Source organism: Atractosteus spatula, chromosome 26 (genome assembly GCF_055471065.1).
Source record: "Atractosteus spatula isolate fAtrSpa1 chromosome 26, fAtrSpa1.hap1, whole genome shotgun sequence".
NCBI classification, from domain to species: Eukaryota; Metazoa; Chordata; class Actinopteri; order Semionotiformes; family Lepisosteidae; genus Atractosteus; species Atractosteus spatula.
The window spans coordinates 10,454,634-10,467,297 of NC_142731.1; the positions used below are offsets into that span (position 1 = coordinate 10,454,634).

At 46.8% G+C, this 12,664-nt stretch overlaps 1 protein-coding gene across 1 annotated transcript; it reads left to right on the plus strand.

The window, feature by feature from the left end:
* Positions 1-2,763: 2,763 nt before the first annotated feature.
* eif1 (eukaryotic translation initiation factor 1) lies at positions 2,764-4,747 on the plus strand. The gene is made up of 4 exons (XM_088906281.1): positions 2,764-2,961; positions 3,827-3,990; positions 4,137-4,238; positions 4,402-4,747. The coding sequence occupies exons 1-4, from the start codon at positions 2,931-2,933 to the stop codon at positions 4,444-4,446; spliced, it is 342 nt and encodes a 113-aa protein (XP_088762407.1). The 5' UTR covers positions 2,764-2,930; the 3' UTR covers positions 4,447-4,747.
* Positions 4,748-12,664: the final 7,917 nt, after the last annotated feature.

Consider the following 12,664-nt stretch of genomic DNA (forward strand, 5'->3'; position numbering starts at 1 on the left):
GGTCTCTGCTACCTCCAGCAGCGTCAGGTATCGAACACCCAAGGGGTACGCATGGCCTTTACTGACATTAGCACAGAACACCTTTAAAAGGGGGAATTAAACAAAAGAGGGATAAGGCTCATTACGTGTTAAGCCCCATCAAACAAAGGAAAATGGTTTTTAATTTTGGCAACTGGCCTCTCGGTTCCATTGCACAACAGGGTGCACCGGAGCAGCCCAGCCTCAGCCACACACCGCGCGGGCAGCTCTTGACTCTACGGGCTCCCTCTGGCTCTTCTCAGCAATACTAATCCTGCAATACTGTACGTCCAAAACTAGAATACTACCTCACACCAGATCCTGGTAGCATGTCACTCCTACATTTAAATCTCTACGTTGGCTGCCTATAAAGTCATGTATTCAATATAAGATCTTGTTACCGACTTTAAAAGGCTCTAAACAATCTGGCTCCATCACACATCTCTGAGCTCCTCCATGTTTGAACTCTTTCCTGTAGGCTCCAGTCAGTTAAGTCTGGTCCTCTACTCTCTGTACCTGGGACTAAATCTCGGTCTTTTGGAGACAGTGCCTTTTCTGTCGCTACTCCCCTATTGTGCAATGTCCTTCCTCAGACATTATGAGGGACAGATTCTTTGATTCTATTCAAATGTAAACTCAAAACTCACCCTTTTTACCTCAGCCTGTGTCTGATTGCCTTACACTCTATCTGTACAAACACGTATGCTCTTATTTATTTTTTTCTTTTATTGTATTTTTTTTACTTCGTCTTTATCACTGTGTACAGCGCCCTTAGGTTTGGAAAAGTGCTTCATAAAAATAAGTTATTGCGGAAAAACTGTGGGGCACAGGAGCCATGCCCAAGCACACTGTGATGGGATGCCAGGCAAAAACAAGGAATAAAGGAACGCACAACCAAAGATTATAGAGGTGCTGTCCAATAACAAAATGCTGAAAACAGTAGAATCAACCAGGCCCACACTCAACTCTAAAACGCTTGTCAGTGTTTTGGCAGACACAATCGTTCATCAATTTACAGCCACCTTTCTGGCTAGAGAGAGATCTTATACTTCCAAGAGTCACCGTGTGTGACAATACCTTCTGGAGGTACATGAAATCCCCTCACGGGGTTTGTCATTTTAGAAAAATAGGTTAGCGAGTCATGAGACGGAATTTGTGGATTCCCCCCTGTCTTTCTTGTTTACTCCAGTTCTGGACCTCTTGTGAAAAAAGACAGACCTTTCAGACGGAAATTGCACATCTGATATCTGGCTACTCACAATGCTATGCCTACACAGCCTTCCTTATGGAGACTAGTCTGATCCTGCTCTGTATACCGCTAGACACAGGGGGGCATCGAGGCGCTCGGTGTCCAGCAGGATTTGACAGACCTGTGTTCAATGGAGGAAGAGGGGAGAAGATCGCCATCTGCTGGTGAGTTTCGGTAACTCATGTTAATACTTTGCTTGAAATTTCGTAAGCGCCTTTCCGGAATTCTCTCTCTCGTACTGTAGTACTGAGGCTTCGTTTTTGCGATTTTTCTGGACTCTTCCCACACGTCGTACATCATTCCTGACCCTGTAGGTCCCCTGTGCTTAGACGGGTACTTTTCACCGGTGTTAATTGCATGAACCCGATCTGCTTAATGGTATAAACTTACTTTCTGAACTCAGTACTTGATTTTAAAAATACCGCAGTTAAAGTACTTTATTTTCAGAATATTGAGCACAAGGAACTTTGTGCAGTCTCTCCTTAACCCACTAGGAATTACGAATTCGTTCCCATATTTCTGATTCAACAGGCTCTGTACAAGTGATCGATTGATGATGAACAGGGACACGTGAGAATGACGCTGCCACAGCACGTCATGTTTTTAATTAAACTTGATATATAGTCCAGCTCACACACCTGAATTAAGGCATTCTTGAAATTTACAAATTAGTAGAGGATTGATACCTGTTACAATTTCCATTCAACTTTTTAAACTGAAGGCTTCAACTATAACTGAAATGAACTACCTGTGATGACGCAAGTAATCAGCCTAAGCGAAACCAGAAGACACAGGGGTCCCTAGATCATGGGCAATCGCTAAACCACCACTTCTAAGCTTCCGGAACAATCTACCTGTGATCAATTTAAAAGGTGATTTGGTACAAAAAACGTCAGTTATTTAATCGCATTTTACAGTTTTAACCTCCCAACAAGACTCAGTTTGCTTCCATCAATAAGAAAATTTCACATTAATACATGATTCTGTGATTCTGTGTGTGTTATAAACCTAGAAGCGAGTAATCAGAACTCTCATACATTAAATTAACCTTCCATGAGAGGTATAGTTAAGCTTGAAATATTTTATACATGGTAGTAACAATGTTTTAAAATGACTCTATTACGTTTGACGTAATTTTAAGAAGAGCTGTTGACAGATCTTCTCCAGTAAGAAATCCTAAAAATAGTAACCAAGGTAGTTCATATAGTTACCATGAGCACAACGTTCTTTTTCTGGTGAACAGGTGAATAATTTCTCATTACTGTGAAATAGGAGCACGTACCAGCTTTGGGGAAATTATATAACAAATTCTGAGAAGTAACATAATTGAAACCGGAAGCAGTGCCTGACAACATTTCGGTCTCTGTTTACACCTGAGAACAATCCCAGCCCCCCTCGAGCGACTTCTCTTCCGGTCTACCAAATAGTTTCGTCGTGACGTCATGCTGCGTCAGAGCGGCGCTGCGTCGCCGGGGCTATAAAAGCGCCTCTCCCTGCGCTGCAGTGGCACGGGCGCCATTTTGTGGAGAGACGTTGAGCTGAGCGAGTCTCAGAGGAGGGCAAGGTCGACAAACAACGCTTAGATAAGACAAAAGCCTACGAAGGGAAAAAAACAGCCGCTCGACAACCAGTTATCTTCCGAGAGGAAAGCGAATCTTATCGTATGTCCGCTATCCAGAACCTCCAAACTTTCGGTAGGTTTTTACATTTTTATGTATGTGGCGGGGGGAGGGGTGATTAAATCTTTCTGTAGCCAACGACGCACTACGAAAATTGACATTTTGGGCTTGCTAACTTATTTTTGAGGGTATTATACAAGCGGTTTTTGTGATGGGAGAGCTTGGGCCCCTTAATTTCGACGCTCCCGGGGAGCCGGCCCGAGCGGGGCTGAAGACTCGCTGTGTAATGGCGCTGTGCTGGGCCCAGCTACCCGGCCATATTTCCGGCCCGGGCTTCGGCGTTTTATCGACGAACGTCTAGGTGCAGGTTAATCGTCGACGTTTAAATACGATTTGTTGTACATGGGTTTTAGCTTATGAGCCGAGGCTAGGATTTCTTATGGTTTGCGTAATGCTTACCAGAAACTTGATCTTAAAAACGGGGAGGTGCGGGAGGGCTGTCGGTTAGTGCGTCACCCCTGTCGTCCAATGGGCGGATGGACTGAATGGACAGACGTGTTGCCGGCCCAATCGGCGTCTGCCGTGGGCGGGTCTTAGCTGTGGGTCTGCGGCAGGGGCATGCGCACTCAGCTCCTCGGGTGGACAAGGGAGGCGAGAGCCGAGATCGCCGAGAGCCATTTTGTCCGGGTTCTGAGGAGACGTTCCTAATCGACACGGTTCATAAAGACCGTGCGAGATTAGGCTTTTGACTCTTGAGTTCCATCCTAGTATTGATTTGTTCCTGAATCTTTCAGCTAGACAAGATTACACCCCCTGTATGTCCCCAGCACCGTCGGATTTCATTCTAGTTTACTTGTTTATCGTTGTCGGGGCGTAGGGCCAGGGCTCTGAGCCAATAGCCCTAAATAGACCAGGTTTCATGGAATACTTCTGCTTGCAGACCCCTTTGCTGATGCAACTAAGGGTGATGACCGGCTCCCGGCTGGGACTGAAGACTACATCCATATAAGAATTCAGCAGAGAAACGGCAGGAAGACTCTGACCACTGTCCAGGGAATTGCAGAGGAGTATGATAAGAAGAAACTAGTCAAAGCTTTCAAAAAGGTGAGGTGTTGTCATAATGAAAGGCAGAGAAATGCTGTTAACAGTACAGCGCCTAATGTGCATATCGCTTTGGGGAACCGGAATGTGTTGTGGTTCCAGTGTTAATATCTGGACAAGCAAGGACTAAACCATATTTTTCTCTCCAGAAATTTGCCTGCAATGGGACAGTGATTGAGCACCCAGAGTATGGTGAAGTAATTCAGCTCCAAGGAGATCAGCGCAAGAATATCTGCCAGTTCCTTACAGAGGTAGGTTGCCTAAACCAGTCTAGTGCCAATATCTCTTCAGTATACCCAAATGACCCATCAGGTTAAGGAAAAACCCTCTGTGAAGACTGAGGAGCTCTGCCTTTTGCATTAACAGGGCTCTTCTTGCATAGTATCCTTGTTCAGAGTTTACTTTTTTCCCCAGATTGGCCTGGCAAAGGAGGATCAGCTGAAGGTCCATGGATTCTAATTGCTGAGAGGAGGAGAGCCCTGACTACAAAGCTTGACGTTTGCAGCCCTTGCAGTTCTCATTAGAAAATGACGGCTTTTGAATTAAGACTCTTAACACAGCTCCACCCTTGGGAAAGGGGAAGATCCAGTGCACACAAGGACAGCTCAATATGATCCAGGAAACCATGCAAGAGAACAGCAACTCCTAGTTTTAACTTTTTTTCTTTTGACCTTTTGTGTGCTTCTTTTAAAGCACTGTTCCATGTTTCAATTTTTTTTGTACAATGTTTCAAAATAAAACAAGCAGATGTCATTCTGAATTGTTAAGTATTATTGGGGGATGGGGTAGACTTAAGGCCAGCTATGCAGAGTGTCCATTGGTCTTGTTTGAATTAAGCCCTTTGATCTGTTGGGTGTGGCTGATATGACTGTACATGAACTACCTCCAATTTTCGGAAACCCCAGTAGGTAGATGTGTCCTAATCTGAAATGCTCAGACATGAGGGAAGCTCCTGACTAGTATTGCTTACATCAAGAATTGCAGAAAGCTCACTTAGCTATTTGAATCTGTACAGTGGGCTGGAGGACGAATGGATGGATCCTAACTGGAGTAGGGCTGTTTCAAGCTCTGGTGTTGAGTATTGCTTACCTGTGGGGGCTGGTGGTTGGTGAATGCCCCTTGTGAAGTCCCTTGTTTCTGTAGTAGTCCCTAATTCTCAGGTGGGGGAGCAGTGCAGGCTCTCTTAATTGCACCTTTTGGCTTAAGCCTTTTCTAAATGAGTTTATTGGGAACCTCAGTGAATCAACCTTTAGAGGAAATGAGGTGTTTACTGGCATTTATGAGATTAAAGTCACTGATAATGCTTGCTGCTCTTGCATTTGCTAATGTTCTTAACTCTTGCTTTGAGAGGTATTAAACTAGTTCCTTGTCCTGAACTGAAAGACATAAGACTACATGAAAACTGAAGCACTTTAATAGCTGCATTTACTGCCATTTGTAAATTGCGGATTGTATTTTTGTGTCCAATGTTTTCAATAAATTTAATGGCAATGAACTGGCTGTTTCTGGGAGTCCTCTGTTCTGAGGAAGTACAGGGATGTGCTAAACAAGTATCCAAACTGGGGTGAGGGCAAATGCATAGCTTGTAGTTAAGGATACCTGGGCTGTGTATTGGAAGTCCTTTTGGGAAAAGTAGTTTCTCCCGCAGATCAGCCATCCAGACTGTAATAGTTAATGCTGCCCGTTTTATACTGAATTCCTAATGTAGCACACATTTTACATCAAAGCATTCCCAGCTTGCTGTTCTGTGAATTTCTGCCATAATTGTATGCTTTGTGTCCAGGCACAGACAGAAATTATAATGCCTAGTGCTGCAAATAAGCTCTCTGCAATAAATAATGTGCTCAGTGCAGTTCCAATATGTGTACAGATGAGGAGTTTGTTTGGTGATCATGTCTTGCCAATTGATGGAAAGGTATGAAAACAGCTAAATCCAAGTCCTAGCTGTCCAGACTGACTTCTGTAATTGAAGGTTTCTGTACTTGGGATGTAAGTAGGATGCCCAGTTCCAGGGCTTCTCCCTGATACAAGGCACTGGACTGGGTTACCTTGAGCTGCGCGTCTGCAAGCTTCAAATGCTGCAGCGGTCAGCATTTGGCATTGAAATGTCGGGTGTCGAGGTTAATCTAGGATGTGCGGGAGTTTATATTGGAAGTGAAAACTCTTGGGGAAGGTGACGGATTAACTTTAGACAGCACCTGTGTTTTAAAAAAGAGTTTCCCAAGAAACTGTTGGCAACAACAGATCACCTTCCAAATAAGTGTTAAAGCTGCTTGCGAATTGAACCCCACTCTGAACCTACGCTCTAAATGGGGATGGAATCGTTTCAGGGGACTGGAATATGGGATTATCCGATTTCTGCTGTGTAGGCTTGATTTTCAGGATTTCCCGTATTCCGATGGGAGTCTGTAAAACACCAACAGGAAGAGTCTTCCTGTACTTTCTAACCTTCCTACATTCTGGCTCCATCAGTAATATTGGAAGTAAACGGTTAGCTTGGAAATATCCCTTAACCACTGGAAACTGGGAAAAGAGAATTGGCTCCTCATGTTTTATCGTCATAAAACCATGGAATTATTGTGAACTATTTACAGGTCTGTTAATCAGCTTTAAATGTTAAAAAATTTTGCTAAAACATCTCTTGCAGTGCTTGAGGCAGGGCTGTGTGGAGTTTGCGTGATGCTCCCAGGTAAGCCTAGTTTTGCTCCCCTCATCTTCCAGAGCCACAGTGTCTAAACTATGTGAGTGTGAGGGTGTCACTTAATGGACTGGGGTCCCATCCACTGGGGGATCCTGCCTTGCACCCTACGTCTACAGGATGGGCTCTGCAATTCTGGGTAAAAATAATAATTGCTTACACTTGTATAGAGCTTTTCTGGACACTCCACTCAAAGCGCTTTACAGGTAATGGGGATCCCCTCCACCACCACCAATGTGCAGCCCCACCTGGATGATGCGACGGCAGCCATAGTGCGCCAGAACGCTCCCCACACACCAGCTCTCAGTGGGGAGGAGAGCAGAGTAATGAAGCCAATTCATAGATGGGGATTATTAGGAGCCCATGATTGGTAAGGGCCAATGGGAAATTTGGCCAGGACACCGGGGTAACACCCCTACTCTTTTCGAGAAACGCCCTGGGATTTTTAATGACCACAGAGAGTCAGGACCTCGGTTTTATGTCTCATCTGAAGGACAGCGCCTGTTTACAGTATAATGTCACCGTCACTATACTGGGGCATTAGGACCCACATGCACCGCAGGGTGAGCGCCTCCTACTGGCCCCACTAACACCTCTTCCAGCAGGAACCTTAGTTTTTCCCAGGAGGTCTCTCATCCAGGTACATCCGGGTACAGGAACAAGAAGCTTTCTGATGAGGCAGGAGAGTATGTACTCTAGAATTGCGCATTCCCGTTTAAAACTGTTTGTGTTCGCTTTATGACTCTTGTTTTTCCTGAGCTGCGGCTCACCTGCCAGACCAAGCAGTGTCATCACAAGATCAATGGCCGAGGCCCATCTTGGACCCCAGCCATTGATCAGCAGGGGTGATGCTCGCTGAGCGCGTCCAGCTGAGGGGCTGCAATCGACTGCTGTGATCGCAGGCTTGTGTAAACAGCAGGGTTTTGCACACATGTCTTGTTTGAAGTCAATAAGGAGGCTTCATAAATCTCTTCCCTACTGGGCAATAAAAGAGTTATGGATTTGAAAAAGGCTCAGGAAAGTGAAGCAGATATCCTGAGTTTTTCTGCCAGAGGCTCAATAAGTTTCTAATAACAAAATGCAGTATCTCTGAGGCACGATGGTCTTGTGTCCAGTTCGGGACATGGAAGAGAGGTTTCGATGAGTGTGACCATGATGTAAGTCACACATGTGATGCTCAAAGCTGTCAGAATAAATATAAATATATAGTCCGTTTCATATGACTTCATCTGTAGAAAACTCATAGAGGCAGCAACTGTCCATCAAAGAATTGCTTTACAAACAGGGAATGTTAAAATGTTTCTTCATGGGTCTTTCTCTTTTCAATTGGTCATTCCCAGGCAGGCATTAACGTAACACCTTGACACACTGAACCCTCCTTTATATGCTTCTTTACAATAACACTGCATTTTTCAGAAGGATGTGCTCCTTCAAAGACGTCTTGCTGGTCCTATAAAAACCAATCTCGTCCCACAGCGCTGTATCACAGACCCTCTCCCGTTCTGCAGAGCCCAGAAACCTTTCCACCTGGCCACACAGAGTGCTCTCACCACGTTCACTTCCAGTCCAGCAGTTCAAATAAGAAAATGGTGGAATTTTATGGATTCTCTGTTCCTGAGGTTTTTCTTCAGTGGTTGTCTAGTCTATCTGACGTATCTCTTGGATATTTCTGTGAGTCTCCAGGCACCCTGCATGAGCTGACCAGCCCTGCCTGCCTCTTGCCTCAGGAGCCAAACACAACCTCCTTTTTCCTCTTTAGTCTAGGAGGGGAGAAGGGTCCTGCTTTTCTGTGCTCTGTGCTTGGAGGATTGTGACATTAAGCTCTCTGTCTGTCCTCTGACAATCTTTCTGGACGCATCCACAATATCCAGAGTATCTCTGACATCCCAATGTCAAACCAGCTATCAGCTAACCCAAACCGCACTCCTACATCCCAGGTGAGCTCTGACCCCAGACACACACTTGACTTTACTAACATGGAGCAGTGGGGGGCTGTAGTGGGATTCCCAGGTAGAGCTGTGCAGTGAATCGGGCTGAAAATCTGTGGTCCACCTCTTAGATGGCTGTCTAAAAGCTTCAATGCATGTTGTTTTGCACACAATTGCCAACAAAAAAAGGCAACACAGATCTGTCAGTTTCACGAGTGCCATCATATGATAAGCCTTTAAAATAGGATCTAAAAACAGCTTCCACAGTTGTATAATTTTCATTAAGTCCCATGCTGTTAAATAACTTAAAAGTGCAGTAAGAATGTTTCCCAAGAGTAAAATGACCAGAGCTGTAGCCGTGCAATCTGAGCTGTGACTGGGCCCTTCAGTGTGGCAGAGAGCCAGCAGCACATGAGCTTTACTGCAGAGACACTGTCTGTGTCCACACTTCCTCATTAGTTCTCCTAAGAACATAAGGAAGGTTACATACAATAGGAAGCTGTTTGGCCCATCTAGATAGTTGGTTAGTAGCTAATTGACCCATGGATCTCATTCAGCTGTGAACTGAAAGTATCGGCTTCAACAACATGGCTGGGTAGCTTGTTCCATGCTCCCACAACTCTTTGGGTAAAGAAGTGTCCCCTGTTCTCGGTTTTAAATGCACGTCTTTGTGGTTTTCGCTTCTGGCCTCTGGTTGGTGTTTCACTGTTTGTCTATCCTCCAGCTGGCTGCAGCTTCCATGTTCTTTTTTTAAAATAAAAGATGTGTACCTTGTTTTGCACAAATGTCAGTGAGAGGATGAAATCCTTCCACTCAGCTTCAGAATATTGCCCAGGTGCTGTGCAAATACAGGCTGGCTCTGCACCCCCTCTCCCCTCCTGGGAGAGTTACTGCAATAAGAGCAGCTTATTGGATCTGGTCAAGTCAAACAGCACTGAGCGCTTCCTGCATGTTTATCCTGAGCGCGGGGAGATTAGGGGATTTCATCCACAGGTCACGAAACAGTACACAAATACCAGCGCCAAGGTCCCCAACATGGACGTATTGAGAAGGAGAAAATGCTCAGAAATGTTTCTCCCTTTTTGGGGAGAATAGGGCAGCTGTTTTTTCAGGAGTGCACAATGGGCTGGCTTTACCATCGATACGTTCTGAGGTTCGCTGTGTGTCGGGTTTCGTATAGTCACCAAAAGGAAAAGTGCAACGCGCAGCAGCTCTCTGTTCAGAACTCATCATTAAGTAGCCATAGCCATAGTAGCCATAGTGAGCCATAGTAGCTCACTCATAGCCAGCAGCCATATCACCCTGCAACTCACAACTGGCAGCCCACTGAAGCTCAGCAGGTGTGAGCCTGGTCAGTACCTGTATGGGAGACCTTCTGGGAAAAACTAAGGCTGCTGCTGGAAGATGTGTTAGTGGGGCCAGCAGGGGGCGCTCACCCTGTGGTCCATGTGGGTCCTAATGCCCCAGTATAGTGACGGGACACTATACTGTAAACAGGTGCCGTCCTTCGAATGAGACGTAAAAACCGAGGTCCTGACTCTCTGTGGTCATTAAAAATCCCAGGGCGTTTCTCGAAAAGAGTAGGTGTGTTACCCCAGTGTCCTGGCCAAATTTCCTATTGGCCCTTACTAATCATGGCCTCCTAATAATCCCCCTCTATGAACTGGCTTCATTACTCTGCTCTCCTCCCCACTGAGAGCTGGTGTGTGGGGAGAGTACTGGCGCACTATGGCTGCCGTCGCATCATCCAGGTGGATGCTGCACATTGGTGGTGGTGGAGGGGATCCCCATTACCTGTAAAGCGCTTTGAGTGGAGTGTCCAGAAAAGTGCTATATAAGTGTAAGCAATTATTATTATTATTATTAATAATGGAACTCGAATGGCTGTCTGTTTTGCAACAGCTAGGACCTCTGTCATTATTATAATTAGAGCCTGTTGTGCATTCATCTAACAAAGGAGTTTTTCAGGGAAAGAAGCCCAAATATGGTTGACATACTGGCAAAGCAAATAGCCCTGCCAATTCACAGCTGAGCTGAGTCCTGAGCTTAATTCTGGACAGGGGTACCTTCTGTGTGGAGCTTGTACGGTCACTATGCCTGCATGAGTTTTGGCAGGGGGCACTAGATTGCTCCCGCCTTTCAAGTACACATATTAGCTGGGTGAATTGATCCGTCCCGAATTTGAGTTTGCACCCTGCGATGGACTCATGTCCCATCCAAGAGTGTTCTAACCTTGCAGCCTGGCTGCTGTCACCTTCCTTGTGAAGCAGTGACTTTCTGAAACTGGCTTTGATGGATGAAGCCCACGCACTGTATTGGTTATTAATTGCAGATTTAAAATACATTCAATCACACGCCTATGACAGTAGAAGAGGCTGGTGCTTGTTCATTGGTGAGAGGGAGCAAACCCTGCAGGAGTCCAGCTGAAACAGACCAGGAAAGAGCCCTGCGGACAGGAGCTGCACTTCAGCGGAGGCAGTTCTGCTGCACCGAATCTGCTGCTCGTGTTGGTTGCCTGTTGCGAAATAACTTCATATCATATCCGCCCCACACCCAGATCAAAGCAGAGTACACTGCAGTAATGCCCATGATACAAATAACTGGTTACCATGGCAGAGCCCAGTCAAGGTGGGAGCGTGGTAGAAGCACTTCAGATCAGAGAGAAAACGCTGATGTACGCTCATGAGGAATGCCACAGAATTAGGCGATGAACTCCACTATACAGGAGCAGCACGAAGGTTTGACGACCGAATGCCCCGATCTGTGTGTGCGCGCACTTCACAGAGCGGGCGAGGCACCTGGAGGACATAAACAGGCATTGAAAACCAGGCGGAGGAGGAGCAGGAAAACCAGCTGCTGACAGGAGAGGCAGCTCCACCGGGCTCAATCAGATCTTATTGTTCTTGCCGCCTCTAAAAAAGGCTCTTTGTCTGGCGGCCAATGGAGAGCAGGCATGTGCCGCGCGATGAGAGCTCGCTCCGGGCCGGCTCCGCGACCGTGAGTGGGGCGGCCCGGCCTCTGCTCGCGGGCTCCACGCCGGGCCGCTCGAGGGCTGCATCAAAACATGTTTTCGTCCTCTTTTGTGTTTTCGAAAGCCGTGGTGAGGGGGTTATTCATGAAATGCCAAAGATTGAGAGCGGCAAGCCTTAACGAGCTCCGGAGATCAAACGAGGAGGAGCTGGGATTGTTCTCCCCATTATCCCGCCACAACAGGGCCCTCGGCTGGGGGAGCTGCAGCTCAGCCTTTAAACACCCCCCCCCCAACCGATGCCCTCAGTACCCCAGACTGTCGGGATAAATATAGCTGAATGTACGGGGGCCATTCGCAGGAGCTCTGGGCAAACAGGAAGTGCAGTGCTTGTGGTGAAGGAGGCAGGCGCAGACATGTTGGTTCTGTCAGACAGGGTGAGCTGTTTCGGATCAGGCAGCCTCTCTGGATCAGAGCCTCTGCTCTCCGATCTGGTATGGAGTCAGGTTCCCGAGCTCTGAGCCTTGTCCCACGCACTCAGGACCTGGTGTCCAGGCTGCAGTGTGTTTCGCTCTGCCCTTGTCCCAGGCTGCACTGGGAGAGGAGCACCTTTGGCAGAACTGGGATCTGGAGCCGGGAGGAAACAGGCAAGTCGTGAGCAATGGAGGGCTAAAGAGTGCCCAGGGCCAGCTGGCAGGGGTGGCCTCTCTCTGTACAGCCTTGACCGCTGCTGTCAGGCTTCTCTCTCCATCCAGAATCAGCAGGAGGAGATCCTGGGGTCAATGAGCTACTAGAGAGAAGAAATGCCCTCCCTGTTCCTTCTTGGCCAAGGGGCCAAGGCTCAGCTCTTCCAGCTGGTGTCCACTGGTGTCCTGAGAGTGACCCCTGTTCCAATCTGCCCCCGGAACAGGACACAGACTGCTTATCAGCTTGAAATAGGCCCCTTAGACCAAAAACTAAGACACATATGCTTACTTCTATTTTAAAGCATTTGAAAAGTTACAACTCAACGTATTTCAAGCACATTTTCCCCAGGAAGTTGACATCCTGTGTAGCCGTCCTGCTCTGGGTTCACCGTCGTCA

Bases quoted from the DNA above. Each gene is read 5' to 3' on its own strand.
- eif1 (XM_088906281.1), top strand. From the start codon at position 2,931: ATGTCCGCTATCCAGAACCTCCAAACTTTCG. The intron at 2,962-3,826 runs GTAGGTTTTTAC...TTCTGCTTGCAG, and splicing joins CCAGAACCTCCAAACTTTCG to ACCCCTTTGCTGATGCAACT. The intron at 4,239-4,401 runs GTAGGTTGCCTA...TTTTTTCCCCAG, and splicing joins TCTGCCAGTTCCTTACAGAG to ATTGGCCTGGCAAAGGAGGA.